This window comes from Equus przewalskii, chromosome 9, assembly GCF_037783145.1.
Source record: "Equus przewalskii isolate Varuska chromosome 9, EquPr2, whole genome shotgun sequence".
NCBI classification, from domain to species: domain Eukaryota; kingdom Metazoa; phylum Chordata; class Mammalia; order Perissodactyla; family Equidae; genus Equus; species Equus przewalskii.
Genome location: NC_091839.1, coordinates 59,581,740 through 59,601,427, shown reverse-complemented (window position 1 = coordinate 59,601,427; position 19,688 = coordinate 59,581,740). Strand labels below are relative to the sequence as shown.

General features: G+C 42.2%; 1 protein-coding gene across 1 annotated transcript in view; it reads left to right on the top strand.

Annotated features, from left to right (window-relative positions):
* SLC22A16 (solute carrier family 22 member 16) overlaps positions 1 to 19,688 on the top strand; it is a 47,779-nt gene that overhangs the window by 12,232 nt on the left and 15,859 nt on the right. The window contains exons 2-3 of the mRNA XM_070556813.1: positions 7,468 to 7,947; positions 15,538 to 15,655. Coding sequence (XP_070412914.1) covers positions 7,468 to 7,947; positions 15,538 to 15,655 — 598 coding nt within the window. The remainder of the gene's footprint in view (positions 1 to 7,467; positions 7,948 to 15,537; positions 15,656 to 19,688) is intronic.

Sequence of the window (19,688 nt, the reverse complement as noted above, 5' to 3'; positions counted from 1 at the left end):
ACAGTTGCTGTTGCTGCAGGTGCCCAGGGAGGCTACGCTGTCCCCCTTGCTGTCTGGTTGTAATGCTCAGCTGTGGGTGGCTGCTCTGGTCCCTTCAGCCACTTTATCAAGTGTGAGGAGCCCCAGCACAGTTGACTACAAGCTCTAATAGCACATTCCTGCTACAGTTTTTCTGTTAAGTGAGTAGGCCTCCAGTGTGGCTGGTTGCTAGGCTCATGGGCTTACAATTACTGTAGGCCTCCAGTCTGAAAGGCTGTTGTCAGCTCTCTCAGGAGTGCAGCTGGGTGGGGCTGGCCCCAGGTGTGACAACACACAATTGTGTCAGGCATTGGAATGTGGCGTTGATCCCCTGTGTGGCTATTTGAGAAGCACAAGTCTGATACAGTTTACAAACCCCACCATCAGCAGGTTCACACACCCCATCAACACAGTCCTGCCCCATGCTCACACCCCAACCCACTGAAGTGGATCTACTTGCCCCACTGCAGAGGCCCCACACACTCTACCAATGCAAGGCTGCCCCTCGCACATGCCCTGTCCCTCACGCATGCCCTGCCCCGCAGAGGGGGACCCACTCACCCCACTGTAGAGGTCGCTCTACCCAGCCTATGTGGGCCCACAGGTTGCCCTAGGGCCTGCTGTTCTGTGGGGCCAGTTCCTAAGGCAGGCTGCCTGCTTTGACTGAGCTGGATTAAATGGGTGTTCTAGTGGGTGGGGCAAGTCTCAGTGCTAACAGGCTAGAGGAAGAACTCCAATGGCATCTGCCAGTACTAGGTCACATTAATGGCTCCTGCCAATGTCTCAGTCCCTGGGGAGGTGGTCTCAGCCTGGAGAGGTCTCACCTCTCACCAAGATGTGCCTAGAGCCTCTCAAGTGAGTCCGTTTTTACCAAAGGGCTGCTCATCTTTCTTTCTGGTGATTTTGTGTTGCTTTGCAAAATGGGTGAATTTGTGTGTGGGCCCTTTGAGAGCAGACTTTTCTATCCTTTATGTCTGATAGCTTTTCTGGGGGGGTCTTCCCCATTGTAGTTAATAGCCAGCAAAGCTGGATATTATGACACTCGTCTCAGTTGTGCTGAGTCCAAAAGCTGCTCATTGTGGTAAACTCTGCTGCTCATATCCCTCACTCCTTTGGGAAAAGCTTTGTACCACCTTAAGATTGCTCCCAGCTGTGAAGTGCTGTGGCTGGAATGTGGCTTTTTCCTCTCCAGAAAATAATTTCTGCCTCTTCCACCTCAGTCAGCACTGTCCCTTGTTGTGGAGGTTCTTTTTATACAGTTTTCAGTTCTCTCTCAGGGGTAATTGTTCCAAGGGCAGTTGTAAGTTTCTTGTGTCCATGGGAGGAGGTGAGTTCAGAGTTCTCCTATGCTGCCATCTTCCCAGCGATCTGAAGCAAAGAGTTTTTGATCAGTAAATTTCAGCTGGCCCACACACTCTGAAGTATGTTGCAATGCTTAAATGAGATAATGAATGGGAAAGGGCTTACGCTGTAAAGCGTGGTTTGATGTGAGGTGTTAGCAGAACACGTACAGTGACCAAGACAATGCCGAATAAGGTGTCGTGTACAGAACAGCATCAGCAACAGGTGTAGCCTGGGCGAGAGAAGTGGGGCCATGAGGACCTCCACTGTGTAAGAACAGGCCTGTCTGGAGTCTGCCTGATGGAAGCAGAACCACTCAGGTGGAATTCTCTAGCAGAGCTGTCCTGGCTAGTGATTATTCCTGCAGTCTAAGAAATGCTGCCTGAGAAAACACCAGGGAAGGAGGAAATGTCCCCTGACTGCACGAGCCTGTTGCCGGGCAGCAGGCGACCCTCCAGTCATGCCACGTGCTCACAGGTGGCATAGCGTGTGCAGGCCAAAGGCAGAGCCTGACCTTGGGCTCTGCAGTGACATCCAGTGGCCAGTGCATGGGGGCTTGTGACCTGCAGGGGTGAGGGTTCAAGCACCGCTTGTTCGAGACTTGATCTTAGCCTCTTGGAGTCTTAAGGAGCCACAGCAACTCAGACTTATCTTCTCAGCCTGCTGTCCCTGCCCAGTCTCTGTATGGAATAGATTGAGGCTGATTTCTTGTCATTTTTCTTCTTGCAGGGGCACCTTTTCTGAGAAAACAGAGCTGACTCCTATTAGCTTGAGGACTCAAGCTTCGGGGCTCTAGGTTTTTCTCTTGGCTGCTCATTCCAAAGAGACCCTGAGAATAGTAATTTGTGTCTCCCTTTCCTTCCATTGCTAAAGAAAAAAGCCACTTAATTCCTGTCTGCCTTTTGCTTTGTGTTTTTCTTCCCTGAACTAGCTACCTGGGTCAGTGCCAGAGACAGAGCTCCACTTTGAAACTGTGGCCAACACCACCAGCCCGTGGCATCTTGATAGCCACAATCCTTTAAACCAGTTCAACTTTGCTTATTATTTATCTCTATGAGGTTCTATGAGAAGTGAGGAATGGTGGCCACGTACCAACTTGGCAGTCATCTGGAGGACTTGGGGAGGTCACCAGCTTGATAGCTTCACAGCACCACTTCTGTGACTTTGCCTAGCATTGTCACTTGCGATAGTGTCCAAAGTTGGGTGTGTTCACCCTTATGGTGGGCAAAGATGATCCTTGGGAGTGCCACAGAAACACCCATTTTGCATATGAATGTATGTAGAGAAGTAAATATACATATATGAATTTATATTTCAACATACGTAATATGTTAATTCAGTATTATATGACTATGTGTATGTGTATATGCTCATTTTATATGTCTGTGCAAACACACACACACACACACACACACACACTCATCTTTTTACTAATGGGGAACCCAATCAAATGTTTTTGGATACACTGGCCTCTTGGACACTTCTCCTTACCAGAGCACTGAGTATGCATAAACTTCACTGCTGCTCATTTCCAGTCTGAGATATTCTGTGACATCCTCTATGCCCTGCGATACACCCCAAGCTAGGTGCTATCAGAGTTACTAAGTGACTGAACCACAATTTCTACCCTTATAGGACTTTGATTTAACCTTTTATGGGGCTTTTTTTGTTTGTTTATTTGATAGAGAAATAGAAGACATTCACCTGGTGTTCTTTAAAAAACCAACATAAAGCCAGCATTGATGGCCTAGTGGTTAAAGGTCGGCGCTCTCACTGCTTCGGTGGCCCAGGTTTGGTTCCTGGTCATGGAATCACACCACCTGTCTGTCAGTTGCCATGCTGTGGGGCGGCTCACATAGAAGACCTAGAGGGATTTACAACTAGTATATACAACCATGCACTGGGGCTTTGGGGAGGGGAAAAAATACTCAACATAAATAACGGAACAGTACTTCAGTTGCATATTGTGGTCAGAGAAGAGAAAGAAAGAAATAGGGAGAGAAAATGAGTAAATGAGTGTGAATGGAGCAGGGGGAAGCAAATAGAAAGGGTGGAACTGAGAGAAGCAGGCAGGAAGGGGAAAGAGTGGCTGAAAGTGGGTGGTTGGTGTGGAGGGAACAAGGTGGGAGTGGAGAGAGGGGACTAGAGAAGGAGGCAGCTCAACCAGCAGGTCTCAAACTGATCTGCAGATGTCTAGGGTCTGCAAGGCCCAAACTATGTTCATAGTAATACTAGGACATTGCCTTCTTTGCTCTCACTCTCTTGTGAAAGTACAATGAGTTTTCCAGAAGCTCAATGACGTGTGATAAGACATCAGGTTGAAGCAGACGCAGATATGAGAAACGAGCTGTCTTTTATTAATCCAAGTTTTAAATGTAAAACAGTGCTACTTTTCTCACTAATTTTGTTTTAAAAACTATAGCTGTATGTTATTTAATGTTAACATACAATAGGCTTATTATTTTTGTGTTTAAGTGGAGTAATAAATATTTTTAATTTTCTCCGTTTTAATTTCTAATACATAAATATTGATAGATATAACCCACATGGAGAAAAGGGCTTAGGATCTTCACAGTTTTTAGGAATGTCAAGACTCCTGAGACCAACAAGTTTGAGAACCACTGAGCTAAAGGATGGTCAGAAGCACGTTGCACTGAGAGGGAGCATCAGGACCAGGTGGGTGGGCAGGTGTGAAAGGAGGCAGGGAGATGAAGAGCCCATGTGTCGACAGTGCAATTTTGCCTCAGCATGATCTGACAGGACCTATTTTCTACCTCCTGTTATAATGGTTTTATAGTAATGTTCTTCATTGTCTGAACTGATTCTGTTTGAAATCTAAATAGTGAAATCACCTGCCCAAAGACTCTGTTGTGACTCAATTCCAGGGCTTGAAATCTGTGGGGCAGTCCAAATTTCATGTATTCTACCCTGCTGTCCTATGGGCCCAGTCGTCCCTGTGAGACAATTTTTATTTCAGAAAATATGTCGCTGTTGGTTTGAGTCTGTAAATTTGGAGACGTGGCATTTATTTTTTAAATTTTGAATAAATTTAATTTTTGGATAATTTTAGATTTACAGGAAAGTTGAAAAGATAGCAAAGAGTTCCTTTATGCTCCTCACCCAGTCTCCCCTACCGTTAACGTGTTACTTCCCCCGTGGCACGTTTGTCAAAACTGAGAAGCTGACATTAGTACATTACTATTAGCTAAACTCTAGACTTTGTGTCCATTTCACCAGTTTTTCCATGAATGTCCTCTTCCTGTTCTAGGATCCAACCCAGGGCACCTCATTGCATTTAGCTGTCATGTTAGCCCACTCTCCTCTGGTCTGTGGTGGTTTCTCAGTCTTTCCTTGTTTTTTATGACCTTGACAGTCTTTAGGTGTATTGGCCAGCAATCTGTAGAATGCCCTCTAAACTGGAATTATCTGTTGTTTTTCTCAAGATTAGACTGGGGTTATGGTTTTTGGAAAAAAGGCCACAGAGGGGAAGTGCCTTTTCATCACATCATATGAGGGGCTTCGTGAGAGCCACACAACATCACTGGGGATGTTAACCGTCAACATTTGGTTATGATAGAGTTTGACAGATTTCCCCACTGTAAACGTAGTATTTTTTCCCCTCTTCCTCCTCTATTCTAGCCCACCCACATGAGTAAAGAGCGGAGATTAAGCTCTGTCTCCTGGAGAGGGGGAATCTCTACAGACATTAGTTGGAATTCTACTATGAGACAGATTTGTCTCTTTTCTCCTTTTTATTTATTTGTTCAATCATTTATTTATATCAATGTGGCATATTTCTTAGGATTCTTCAGAGAAACAATCTATAGGATATAGATAGATAGATACAGATATAGATAAGAAGAGATTTAATATAGGAATTGCTTCACAGGGTTATGGAGGCAAGAAGTCTCACAATGTGCCTGGAAACCCAGGAAAGCCAGTGCTGTAATTCTGAGTCCAAAGGCCTGAGAATCAGAGGGCTGATGGTGTAAGTCCCAGTCTGAGATGGTGTTATCGCACCAGGTTCATTTCTGCCCCCCACCTGGAAGGCCAAACATGGAGACGATGAGATTGCAGCAGAGAGAGGGTTTTAATCACAAGGCAGCCATGTGAGGAAGCGAGAACATGAGTCTCAAATCCACATCCTCGAAAATGAGGACTGAGGGATATTTATGGGATAGCGGGACAAGGTGGTCTGAAATGTGGAGATAGGTGATAGGAAGTGAGGAGAGGTAAGGTAATTGATGATCTATGCAAGCGTGGTCAGACTCCATGCCTCTTCATAGGACACATGTTCACAAAATGGCAGCTTTAGCATGATCCGAGGGTGGAGTTTTTAGTCTCTTGACATCAAAAGGTCGCTTATCAGACATCTGTGTGGGCCCAGTTGATGGGTTGGTGGTCTCAACTAGCCTGAAATGGACAAGGGGTTCTAATTCCTGAAAACAGCTCACACACCCATTACCATGGTGATCCAGGCTCCAGGGAGATGTTATCCATACAGGAACCTAGTGGGAGTTGGAGAGCATATTGCCTAAGTGTTTCAGTTAACAGTGGGCAGGGGAACAGCTAAAAGCTATAATCAGTAATTGCAAAAAGGAAAAAGCACTTTAGTTCCTAGCTACTTAATCATCAATCACTAACTGTTTGCCAGTTTCAATCCCCCCATTCCTTGGTCTTTCCTTATTCTTGAGGGATTCAGGGCGACGACCGATCTAGCTACTTCCTGCTGAATTGGGGGCATAGATCTGGGTTGGAGGAATGAAACTGTTTAGCACTCATTTGGAAATATTCTCTTGTTCCCAGCTTCAGGTTGACATTTTACATTATTAGAATTTTGTACCTTACTCAACAGTTTTGGAACAACATCTAAAGGCACATTTTATAATCAAGTATCTGAGCAGAAGCATAAGGAGTATAGACAACCCAAATTTTAACAGTCCCTGAAAAATAGACCTCATCCCAGTGGGACCTCCATCTGATGTCCAGCTGGGGCAGACGTCTGGTCTCAGTTCCTGATAGTCTTTTGTTTTACTGGCTATGCATCAGAGATCAGAGCAATGCCCTATACCCTGATCTTTCACTTGTCATTGATGATGGCTATCAACATGGACTCTGTGCCTGGGGGTCATCACATTCCTAAGGAGCTCAAAAGAACAAATTATCAACTTATAGCAGCTGGGAGGGGCCATAAAATCTACAGAGCATGTCTGGGTTTGTTAATCAGAGGTCATTCAAAGTTACAATATGGTTTCTTTTCTACAATATGGCTTCCCTTATGTCAACTTTGTGTTGAGCTGGTCTCGTAAGTCCCAGTCTGAGTCTGAAAGCCCAAGAACCAGGGGCACCAGTGTCTGAGGGCAGGAGAAGATGGATGTCTCAGCCCAAGCAGATGCCCTCAGCCTTTTTGTTCTATTCAGGCCCTCAGGGGATTGGATGATGCCCGCCCCCATTGGTGAAGGGATCTTCTTTGCTCAGTCTACAGATTGAAATGTTAATCTCCTCTGAGACACCTCACAGACACACCCAGAAATAATGTTTTACCAGCTATCTGGACATCCCTTGGCCCAGTCATGTTGACACATAAAATTAACAATCACAGTATGGACTTGTATATTTATTTTATACTTTAGGATATACTATGCTATTTATTTTACTGCTAAAATTGTTTCAGCTTTGGCCATTGGGAGCTCTTTCAGATTGACTCCTGTGTCTCTTTGACATGCCCCCATCTTTTTGTATTTTGAGCTCTTCCTTACTTTCTGACACTACAAGATGCTCCAGGGTTATTTTGTATTCTCCCTGTCCTAATCTTAGAATCAGCCAGTTTTCCTTTTTGGAGAATAGTATTTAGAAGCCGAGATCTGGGCACTGGGTGTGTGTGTTGCTATTGGGATGTCATTGCTTCTAGGCCCTCTCAACAGACAGAGAGAGCTATGTAATATATGTGTATATACTAGCCTATGTATACAGACATCCATAATTATTTCTGTATTGATCCATCTGTATATATATTAAGTGAAACGTGATAGAGACCCTTCATATTTGCTCATGTTCTTTTTTAGCCCATAGGCTAGATAAAATAACCTGCTTTTCTTCTCTTTGCAGATACCAGATATTCCTCTATTTTATATGTGCCTTCCAGAACATCTCTTGTGGTATCCACTACTTGGCTTCTGTGTTCTTGACAGTGTCCCCGCGGCATATCTGCAGGCCCCCAGGCAACATGAGTCAGGTTCTTTTCCGCAATATCTCTAGTTGGAGGTCGGAGGACATCTGGACCCTGTTTTCCACAGGACATGAAGACCGCCTTGTAGTGCAGCTACAGGATGGTGACATCTGGGAGCTCACAAAGTGTCACAGGTTCTGGAGGGATAACAAGTCGAGTTTGAACTATGATTATACTGGCCATAAGACTAGCTTTCCTTGCTCGGATGGCTACATGTATGACAAAAGCAAGTGGAACAGCACCGTGGTGACCGAGTGGGATCTGGTCTGTAACGGAGAATGGTTCGCAAGGCTGATCCAGCCCATATTTATGCTTGGAGTCCTGCTGGGAGCGGTGATTTTTGGCTACCTTTCTGACAGGTAAAATGAAATATTTAGGATGGTTGCATCAGTGTAGGGTTCATTGCTCTGTCTGGTTTTCTTAGGAGACAGGGAATTATGTTCAAAACTTTAGTCATTTTCATACCTATTATCTAAATTCTTACCTCTTTGCTATCTGTTGTTTAGGGGCACAAAATAACATAATGGTAAAAGAATGGGTTCTGAAGACAATCTGCCTGGGTTCAAGTCCTGGTTCTACCATTTATTGCCTGTGGACCCTGGGCAAATTGCCTCACCTGTGTTTCAGAATCTCGTTTGTAAGCTGCTAATGAAAATAATAGCACTCACCTCAAAGGGTTATTGCACGATTAATACAGAAAAAGTACCTTGGACATACAATCATTCAATAGATACTGGTTATTATTTTGAATATTTTTTTTCTTTAAATAGACTTGCTTTTTAAGAGGTATAGCCTAGTCCTAAGCAGTGATATTTATGAAATTGTGGGTTTGTTATATCAGTCATAATTTTTAAAAAATGGACATTAAAATGAATGTGTAGCTCTTAAAGCAAACTTCATCTCTGTACAAATATGGACCACACTCTAAGTACCTGTGCTAAAGCACAGCGATGAGCTTATTTGGTTCCCGTAGTTGTGAATTTTACAGGCATGTGCTGAGTACTGGGAACCTAAAGACAGCAACTTAGGTCAGAAATCCCTGCCCTTGGGGTGTGCCAGTCCACTGGGGCTGACAAACATGTCCAAAGGAAAATTATAGGGCTTTGTTGTGGCCAGGGCCATACTAGAAGTGAAAGCAATGGAGGCAAAGATTGTGGAAGTTTAAAGGGAGGAGCGCCAGGTCTTTCTCCCAACCACCCACATCCCCTCCGGGAGGTGGCATTTGAATAATGAAATTGGAGCAGAAGTGGAGTCTAGTTATTATTGGGTGGCTGAAGTTATGTTTTAGTGTTTACAAATCTTCTTCTCCACAGCTGTCTTCCTGGGAGGTGTAGAAATTAGGTTGTCAGTGGGGAGGGGAACAAAATAGGCTTTTTTGGAACAAAGTAGAAAATCTTAGAGGTTCTTATGAATCATTGCTTTCAATTGGAGCTCACTGACTGTAAGATGGGCAGAAAATACCTAAGAAGGTGGTGGAGAGGCTCCCTCCTTGGGTCTCTTGGACTCTTCTGTGTATCTTCCTGGGTGTGCAAGACTGCAAGTTCCTGACCACCCTTTTACATGGGCCATTTCTCAGAGTTGTTTAGGCAGCTGATAACCTTCAAAGATGTGGTAATGTCTTCTCTCTACCACAGACAAAGAGTGGGCTTGTTCACTGCTTGCCATAAGAGCAGTAGATTTCTCAAGTTCAGTGTTTTTCTTCCCTAATGCAGCCTACTACATGTGCTGGTGTCATCTGAGCCCATTGTGTTGTTCCTGTGGGACTTGGGGGCAAGGGGAGCTGACACAAATATGCTGATGCTCTGCTAGTGTTGTGCTAGTACTGTTGTTCTTGCTGTGTTGTAAGTAATGATCTCCTTTATCTCTGTCCCAGGAGTCTTGGGTCTTCTGCCAGCATCCATTAAACAGTAACAGATTAACAGATTAACTTAAAAGTAGAGTAAAACCAAATTCAAGACCTGACATTTGCCATCATCCTAGGCCTGAGGGGATTCTCGTAAATTATTTTTGGAGGAAAATAGGTCGGTTGGTCAAGGCCAAAACACATGATTAAAAGGCAACATGAGTGTGAATCAGCAGAAGCAATAGGAAGCAGAAGGAGACTTCTGCATAAAGACTTCAAATACTGGAATTATCAGGCATAAGTAATAGAATAACTGTTTACTATTTTTAAATAAATAGAAGACAAACTTGAAAATATTGATAAAAATCTGGAAATTGTATTTAAAAATGACATAAAATTGAAGAGTAACTACCTAGAACATCTAGAAACAAAAACCAAAATAAGTGAATAACAAACTTCCTGGATAGTTTTAACAACCTATTATACACAGCTAAAGAAAAAATTAGTAAAATGGATGATAGCTAAGTAAAAAATTACCAATAATAAAACTCAGAGAGACAAAGAGATGGAAAATAAGGGAGACTGAAATTCATGGAAGCAGAGAGATAAGGTCTGAAACGTATTTAATACTAGAAGCCAACCAGTGGAATTTACTACATTAACAAGTTAGAGGACAAAATTTGTATTATTGACTCAATAAATAAAAGAAAAGCATTCGATACATTTCAAAATCCATTCATGATAAAAATTAAAAATGTCCTTAATTTGATAATGAGTATCTGCAAAAAGATATACTATAAATATGTTAATTACAAAATGTTAGAAGCTTTTCCTTTGAGATCCAGAACAGACAAGGATGTGTGAAACACCCCTTCTGTTGGCAATCTACTAGAGAGTTTAGGCAGTGCTATAAAGCAAAAGAGAGAGAGAAGAAGAGAAAGAGGAGGAGAGGGAGGAAGAAAGGCATAAGGGGAAAGAAAGAAGAAAAAAAGTCATTATTTGCAGCCAGTACATTTCTGTATGAAGAAAATCCTGCAGATGAATTATTATAATTAACGAGCATGTAGGGAGTTTGCTGGATATATTATCAATATATGTAAATGAGTTATGTTTCTACATACCAGTAACAAATGTAAAAATTTTTAAATGCTATTGCAAAAGCCTAAAAATATAAAATACATATGGATAAATCTAACAAAAAGTGTGTAAACCCCCTATGGAGAAAATGACAAACTTCAGGAATCAAATCATTAAGGTATAACAGATATATTGTGATGGTCCCTTAGAAGATCCTGAAACAGACTAGTGCATTCATAGACGTAACTAGGGGACCAAGAAGGCATGGCACATCAGCAGGAAAAAGATCAATAAGTGATGTTGGGACAACTGTCTAGCCATATAGAAGAAAACACAATTGGAGTCCCTTCTTCACACCTTACAGTGCAAAAATCAGTTCCAGAAGGGTTACAGGTGTGTATATGAAAAGCAAAACTATATAACTTTATGGAGATAAGGAGAATATTTTCAGAACCTAATGGAAGGACATTTTTTTTAAGACATAAAAAGCACTATGAAGGAAAAGATGGATAAATTTGACTTCATTCAAATAATTTATGTCCATCAAAGACACCATTAAGAGAAGAAAGACACAAGCCAGAGACAAAGAGGGAGAAAATATTTGCTTTGCATATAACTAAAGGATTAGGATCTAGAATAGTCAAAGGATTTTTATATCAATAGGATAAAGATACAGAACCTAATAGAAAAATGAGAAAAGTTTTGAAGTCACTTCATAAAAGAAAAATCTAAATGGCTAATGAAAAGATGAAAAGGGTGTTGATGATGTATAATCATACCATTTATTTGTGACCAGTTGTCGAAAGTAAGAAGTCTTGTAATACTAAGAGTTGGTGAGAGTATGGAGTACTAGGATCTCTCAGCCTGCTGGTGTGAATGCACATTGGGAATGCAAATCAGGAAAACTTTGAAGAGCAGTTTAGCATTATACAGAGAAGTTGGTGATGTATACAACCCACGTGTTCTAGGGCATGTGCCCTGGAGATGTTCTGGCACATGTCCACATGGGTACATGCATAAGAATATTCCTACAGCATTGTTCCTAACAGCCTGGCATTGTGAACAACTCAAACATCCTTCAGCCATGCCATAGACACATATATTGCAGTATCTTCTTGCAGTGGGATATGTGGCTGTGAGATAAACGAACCCTAGCTACACAAAACAACAGAGATGAGGGGCCAGCCCCGTGGCTGAGTGGTTAAGTTTGTGCGCTCCGCTTCTTGTGGCCCAGGGTTTCTCTGGTTTGGATCCCAGGTGTGGACATGGCACTGCTCATCAGGCCACATTGAGGTGGCGTCCCACGTGCCACAACTAGAAGGATCTACAACTGAAAATACACAACTATGTGCTGGGGGCGGGGGGGTTAGACAGAAAAAAAAAGCAGAAAAAAAAGAGAAGAAGATTGGCAATAGCTGTTAGCTCAGGTGCCCATCTTTAAAAAGGAAAAAAAAAAAAGATTAAAAAAAAAAGAGATGAATCTCCAAAAATAATGTTGAGTGTGAGAAGCAAGTCATAAAATAGTACATATGGTACTGTTCCACTCTAGAAGGTTTAAAAACTTGCAAAAGTAACCTATGTTGTTTAGGGTTGCTTATAAAAGTGGTAAAATGGAATGAAAACCAAGGAATTGATTATCGCCAAAATTAGGATAATGATTCCTCCTAGAAGTGGGCAGGGGGTTGAAATCACAAAGGGAAGTGAGAGATGCTATTGGGAGGCTGGCAATGCTCTCTTTCTTACTTTGGGTTGTGATTGCATAGGTGTTTGATTCTTTATTATTCTCTAAATTACATATATATTTTTTATATATTCTTACTTATGTATGATATATTGTAATAAAAAAGCAAAAGAAATAAGATCTGATCCCATCCTCATGGAGCTAACAGTAGAGGAGACACACTTCTAAACAGATAATTTCAATGAAGTGTGGTAAATGCTCTTAAAGTAGTAACTACTCACATTTATGTTACTCACATTAGCTCAGGGCTAATCTTCCTCAAGCAAAAAAAGAGGAGGGTTGGCAATGGATGTTAGATCAGGTTGCCTTTCCAAGGGGAAGGAGCAACTTTGTGTCAGGAGAGAGCCTGGTACGTTCCAGGAATGGTTGGGAGGTCAGTTTGGAAGAAGCGTGGGATGGATAAAGGAAACGACAAGAGACAGAACCACGACCAGGATTGTTTTATTTCTAGGAAGGGGCAGGGGGTGTGATGGGGCGACGTTGGGAAGATTGGTTGGGGGCCTATTGGGAGGAATGATGTAAGAAATGATGAAGGCTTGAATGAAAACAGGAGAAGCAGAGAGGGAAAGATGGATACATATTTGGGAGGCATTTTAAAACCAACATAATTTGGTGACCAATATGTAGGAAGGAGAGGAGTCAGGGGAGGAACGCATTAAGGTTTGGGAGCCTGGAAGGCAGCTGATGTTATTGACCAACTCAGGAAATCCTAGGGAGAAAGCTGCTTTAGAAGAGCGGGAAACGTGTTTGCATGTTTTCCAACGAGCATGTACTCTCCCTAAATTAAGAAAAAAAGGGAAAATCAAAATCAATACCAACTATAACAACAACAAAAGATGGCAGCTCTGCAGGGCATCCAAGTGGAGAAGAGCAGCCAGGCCCTAAGGCAAGCAGGCAGTTAATAGCACATATTGAGGAATCAGAGCCAGGGGAGTAGATGACATCACAGGGCAGAAAGTGTGTGGAAGAAGACTTTAGGAGATGCCAGCATTGAGGCAGGTGGCCCATCGGGGAGAAGAGAGCCAGACCTGGAGGGTGCTGTGTTGCAGGCCGAGGGAGAGCAGGGCGCCGAGGAGCAGGCAAGGTCAGTGACACTAGAGAAGACAGGCAGAAAAGGACCCAGAGAGGCAACCTGGAAGTCCCCGGGGCCTCTACAGCGATCTCAGAAAAGTCAAGTGCAGCCTGGTCTCGGTCATTGGCTGAGGAAATGTAGGAGCTGGGGAAGTAGCTCTTCCTTTCTGTTGAGTCTGTCAGTGGAGGAAATGCAAGATGCAAGGCGGCTAAAGGAGCGATGGGATCCAGAGAAGGTTCTTGTCTTTGGTTGGAAGAGACTTAAACTGAAAGGAAAGAGTCAAAGGAGTGGGAAAGATAGATGAAAAAGAAGTAATTAGTAGAATAAGGTCTCAGAGGAGGTAGGAAGAGGTGTGATCCAATCCAAAGCTTGCAAAGCTTTTTTCTCCAAAAACCATTTAGAAAAAGGTAGGTATTTCTAGAGAGGAGGGAAGAAGAGCAGGCTGAATGCAGACGCAGGTTGTGTTGACAAGTGGGCAGGGCAGGAAGTTGTGGGGCTGTTTCTTTCATGGTCTCTGTTCCCTGCAGGAGGTGACTGCTTATCTGCTGAGTGAAGACATTGGGGGTGCTAGAGAGGGTTGATCAGGATGCATAAAAAATAGTTGTAAATGGCATTCAGGGCTCAAATGAGATGGGAAACGTTCATGTGTAGGGCCAACAATCCTGTGTGGGAGCAGAGAAGGCTGAAGGTGTGACTATGACAGTTTCTTTTTTGCTTGCTTGTCCTCCGCTATACCAGGCAAACCTGTTGCTTGGCATCTCAGGACCATGTTCTTTTGCCTTAAAACTATCTGTCAGGGACAACTCGCGGGGAGAAAATATTTACAAATCATATATCTAATAAGAGTCTAGTATCCAGAATATATAAAGAACTCTTATAACTCGACAATGAAAAATCCTGTTTAAAAATGGGCAAAGGATTTGGATAGATATTTCTCTAAAGGGTATATGCAAATGGCCAATAAGCACACATAAAAATGTTCAACGTCATTAATCATTAGGGAAATGTAAATCAAAACCACAATGAGACACTCCTGCACACTCACTAGGAGGGCTATAATCAAAAAGACAAACGATAACAAGTGTTTTGGAGGATGTGGAGAAATTGGTACCCTCCTACGTTGCTGGTGGGATTGTAAAAATGGGGCAGCCACCTTGGAAAACAGTTTGGCACTTCCTCAAAAAGTTCAACATAGAGTTATCATATGAGCCAACAACTCCACTTCTCTGTATATACCCAAGAGACTTGAAAACATAAGTTCACCCAAAATCTTGCTCATGAATGTTCTTGGTGGTAGTATTCCTAATAGCCAAAAAGTGGAAACAATCCAAATATCCATCAACCGATGAGTAGATAAACAAAATGTGGTATATCCATACAATGGAATGTTATTTAGTCATAAAAAGTACTGAAGTACTGATACAGGCTGCAATGTGGATGAACCTTGAAAGCATAGTGCTTAGTAGAAGAAGCCAGACACACGGGTCATATATTGGGCAACTCCGTTTATATGAAATGCCCGTAATAGGCAACTCTGTAGAGACAAAAACAGAGATCAGTGGTTGTCAGGGGCTGGAGGGAGCAGAGAATAAGGAATGATGGCTCCTGGGCCAGAGTTTCTTTTCGGATGGATGAAAACGTCCCGGAATTGGATAGTGATGAGGATTGCACAACTCTGAACATACTAAAATTGTATACTTTAAAAGGGTGAATTTTACTGCATATGAATCATATCTCAATTTTTAAAAATCTGTCAGGAATATAATTTGTTTGCTTTTTAGACAAAGAAATGCCCCCCTCAATTATACAGGGCACGTGAGCACCTTGTTCTAGACGCAGAATGTAGCCAGACCTCTGTTTGCAGACGAGCTTAGTAGGCAGAGCCAGCCCAACAGGGAAGATGACCCAACAGGTCAGAGAATGGAAGTCTTGGGAGGAAAAGGACAAATCCCCCTCCTCCCTCCAATCCCAGGTTAGGAGGCCCTCCGGGGGTCACCCAGAGTCATCAGGTATGTATACTAGCCATTAGGTAGAGGCCCCTCTGGAAAAACTGGCCTCTTGAAGAACTCATGTGTTAACTCATGATTTGCTGAAAGTAAATGCAATACACAGCTATGAAAAATATAGGTAACACTCATCTTTCCTGAATTGGAGTGGATGTTTGAACTATTTCAAGCGTACCTTGCTTCTTCCACTGCGTGATTCTTATTTCTCAGGATCGGCAGACGCCTTGTGCTGTGGTCCACAAGCCTTGGCATGATTTTCTTTGGTGTCGCAGCGGGATTCACATTCGATTATTACAGCTTCATGGCCGCACACTTTCTTCTTGCTATGGTGAGTCTTGTGAGGTTTTTTTTTTTTTTCCTCTTTAATTCTACTGCAGTATTTTCACGTTAAACGTTAACTGGTTAGTTCTGCTCATTTGGAATCCAGTGAGAGAGTGCAAGGACTAATCCTTGTTCATGCCACTGCAGAAATCTTTCTGTGGAATATTAATGCTCTGGGTTTAGAATGGAATTCATTAAAATGAACAATTGTTGCTTCCTAGGCAGAAACTTTTTGTTTGACTCTGTGCCTGGCGCATGATCCACATTCCACAATTACTAAGGCATTATTTCATATCTGAGCAACTATATTGGTCTAGTCAGGCCCTGTATGCATGAGCCAAGAAGATGGTGAAGGTGTATGGTTGAGAGAGTCATTTGTATACTGTGCAGTAAGAAGGACAACAAGAAAGGATCAGGCCTTTGTGTTATGAGGAAAGGGGAGTCTGGTGGAAAGGGCATTAATGTGAATACCAGCTTTGTCTTATGTGGGCTTCTTAGCCGTGTGACCTTGGGCAAACACATTATCTTTTTTGAGCCTTAGTTTCTAAGCTGTGAACTGTAGAAAATAATACCTACTTCACTGGGTCATTATCAGGATTCAGTGAGACTAAACATCCGTGGTACAGCACCTGGCACTCCTTATAATGGTGACGATTATTGGAAGTGGACCAGTGAGTGAGGAAGCTGTTTCCACACCTGTGAGGCTTCCAGACAGCTTCCAAACTACCAAACACCAGCAGCAGTGATTCTGTTTGGAGGTCACTGATCAAGGATAATGGAGTGAAGTTTTTATCTTTGGGAAGAACTTGGGAGCTTGCTGAATGCAGAGCAGGGCATGCCTCCCTTCTCACCAGGATGGATGATCCAAGGGTCTGGAGAGAAGCCAAGGACTTCAGTCTTAGAAGAGGTCCCCGCATCCACACAGAGCAAGGTGGTGTGTTCAGTTTTGGAGTCTTCATTGATGGCTGGAAAGGGTTCCTGGGAGGCCACACAGACAGACGGCCAAGGATAGGGAGGATGCATAAAAAAAAAAAAATTAGCAGAATTGAATGTGTTGCCCTTTAAAATAAAAGTAAATAAATATATATATTTAGTAAATATATATATGTAGTAGAGTTTTTACCACAAAAGATAACAACCAGCAGTTCTGTCTCCTCTGAAGACAGAGTGAGAGAAAATAGCTGTGTAACTGCAGAGTGAGATTTGATGTGAGACCTTCTGATGGGAATGACAGTTCAACAGAGGTACAGGTATTGAGAAAGTATGCAGGTCCTCTTTGGGAAGACTTCAGAGGATAATTCTGAAAATATCTGTTTCAGTCTTGCAAAACACCAATGTATCGATTTCCAGAGCTGAGAAAATGAGATAGCCCCCCGTAGACTACATCTGTAAAATGTGGCTCTTTCCTTTGATTTTCATGGGCAATGTATTTATGGTAGGATTCTGAGTAGGGGAGATGCAGGCAGATTCATTCACTCAACACGTTTATTGGTCTGCCTACAGAGTGTCATGCTAAGTAAACCAGACCAGGCTGTTTCAGTAACCCTACAGTGTAGTGGGAAGGCAAGACATTGATGGGCCATCTTCAAAAATACATACAATGTTGACAGTGGAAGAGTAACAGTGCAGAGGGGGTCCCATGGTGGGAGGAGAGGTGGAGTGTCTGAGAGTCAGGGGCTGCTTAGTCCTGAGGGATGGGTAAGAGAAGAACATTCCGGGCAGAGGGAGCAGTAAGTAAGAAGGCCCTAAGACGGGAAGGAATTGAAGGTCCAGATGTCTGGAGAATAGAGGGGAGGTGAAATACATTGATGAGGCTGAAGGGGAGGGGGTATTAAGCAGGGCCTTGTAGGATAATAAAGAGTTTGGTTGATTTCCTGGAGGCAATGGGAATCCACTGAAGGGGTTCGGGGGGTTAAGTGGTCATTCTGGCTGCTCTGTTGGGGTGGGGTCAGGATAGATGTGAGGAAGAGAGTGTGATGAGTAGAGGTGACAGATGTCAATGGATTCAAGGAGTCTTTTGGAATTATTTAGGCAGTTGCGTATGGATTGTCTGAACCCAGTGACAGAAGTAACCAATAGGAGGTGGGAGTGGACTCAGAAGGAATTAGCTTTGAGAAAACATGTTGAGAACTGATGTTACTCTTTACTTAAGGGGGAAATTTGTAGTATTTGAAGGTTATCACAATCTTTCTTTCTTTGCTGTAACAGCAGCAAACATTTACCAAACAATTAGATTCTTGCACACAGGAGTCCTCATTATCAGTGTTCGGGATCTGAGTCTTGCAATTACAGGTTTGCGTGAGGAAATAAAAGCTGTTGTCATGAAAATATTAAACTGACCATTAACACAATAGTCTCCATCAGGCACCTCCTTGCTTTCTTACTCCCAGTGTCAATCCTCTCTCATCACACGAAGTCCCTTGTAGGCTAGCCTATTTGTGACTCTCTGATCCAAGGTGAAATTGCAGGTCTTACAAAAGGTGCTTGATTACAAAAAGTCTTTGAAAGCAATGGAGAAAACTGCGAATGCTACCCACATCCCTTGACCGATTGGGATCTGGCAGAACTAGACTAGTTAACTTTTGAAGAAATTAACATCCACCGGGATGATGACATGATGAACCTTCGGAAGAGTATGATTTCAATATCGAAGGACTGAGAGAGGCCTTTGGGGAAATCAGACGTGCCCTAGAATAATTTTACAAAAATTAAGTTTATGATTTGTGTTATAAAAGTCAAATGTGAAATAATTTTGGAGGAAAAATTCTAATCCCTTCACCACCACCCCCCAAGAAAATCCATCATTTGATTCATTCTTTGTTTATTCCAAGAATGACCACATATTGTTATTATGATCCAAATTTTGTTAAGTTAAAGCTAGGCTTATTTTCAAAATAAAGGGTTTTTCCCCCAGTTTTTGTATTGTGGTAAAATACACATAACATAAAATTTACCCTCTTAACCATTTTTAAGTGTACACTTCAATGGTATTAAGTACATTCACATTGTGGTGCAGCCATCACCACCATTCATCTCCAGAACTCTTCATCTTGCAAAACTGAGACCCTATATCTATTAAACAGTAACTCCCCATTCCCTCTTGCCCTCAGCCCCTAGCAGCTACCGTCTACTTTCTGTCTCTATGATTTTGGCCACCTCTGGATACCACATGTAAGTGGAATCAGACAATATTTGTCTTTTTGTGATTGACTTATTTCAGTTAGCATAAAGTCCCCAAAGTTCATTCGTGTTGTGGCATGTGTCAGAATAGCCTTCCTTTTTCAGGCTGAGTAACAGTCTGCTGTGTATATATACCACATTTGCTTATCTGCTTGTCTGTTGACACATGCTTGGATTCCTTCCACATTTTAGCCATTGTTAATAATACTGTTATAAACATGGGTGTACAAATATCTCTCTGAGACCTCGCTTTCAATTCTTCTGGGTATATACCCAAAGTGGGATGGCTGCATCATATGGTAGTTCTATTTTTTAATTTTTTGAGAAATCCTCATACCGTTTTCCATAGCAGCTGCACCATTTTACATTCCCGCCAACAGTGCACAAGCGTTCTAATTTCTCCACATCCTTGGCCACACTTGTTATTTTCTGGAGATTTTTTTGCTAGTAGCCATTCTAATGGCTATGAGGTGCTATCTCATTGTGGTTTTGACTGCATTTCCCTAATAATTAGTGACATTGCACATCGTTTCATGTGCTTATTAGCCATTAGTATATCTTCTTTGAAGAAATCCACATCCTTTGCTCATTTTTGAATTGGATTGTTTGTTGTTGAGTTTTAGGAGTTCACCATATATTCTGGATATTAATCTCTTATCAGATATGTGACTTCACTCTGATGATAGAGTCCTTTGATGCACAGAAGTTTTTAATTTTCATGAAATACAATATGTCTATTTTTTCTTTGTCTGTCAAAATAAAGTTTTGATCAAATCTTTTTTCTTCCTGCTTTTTTTGTCCCCATTTATTTTTGTTCATAATTTTTTATGCTCATGTTTTTACCATAAGTTTTTTGTCCC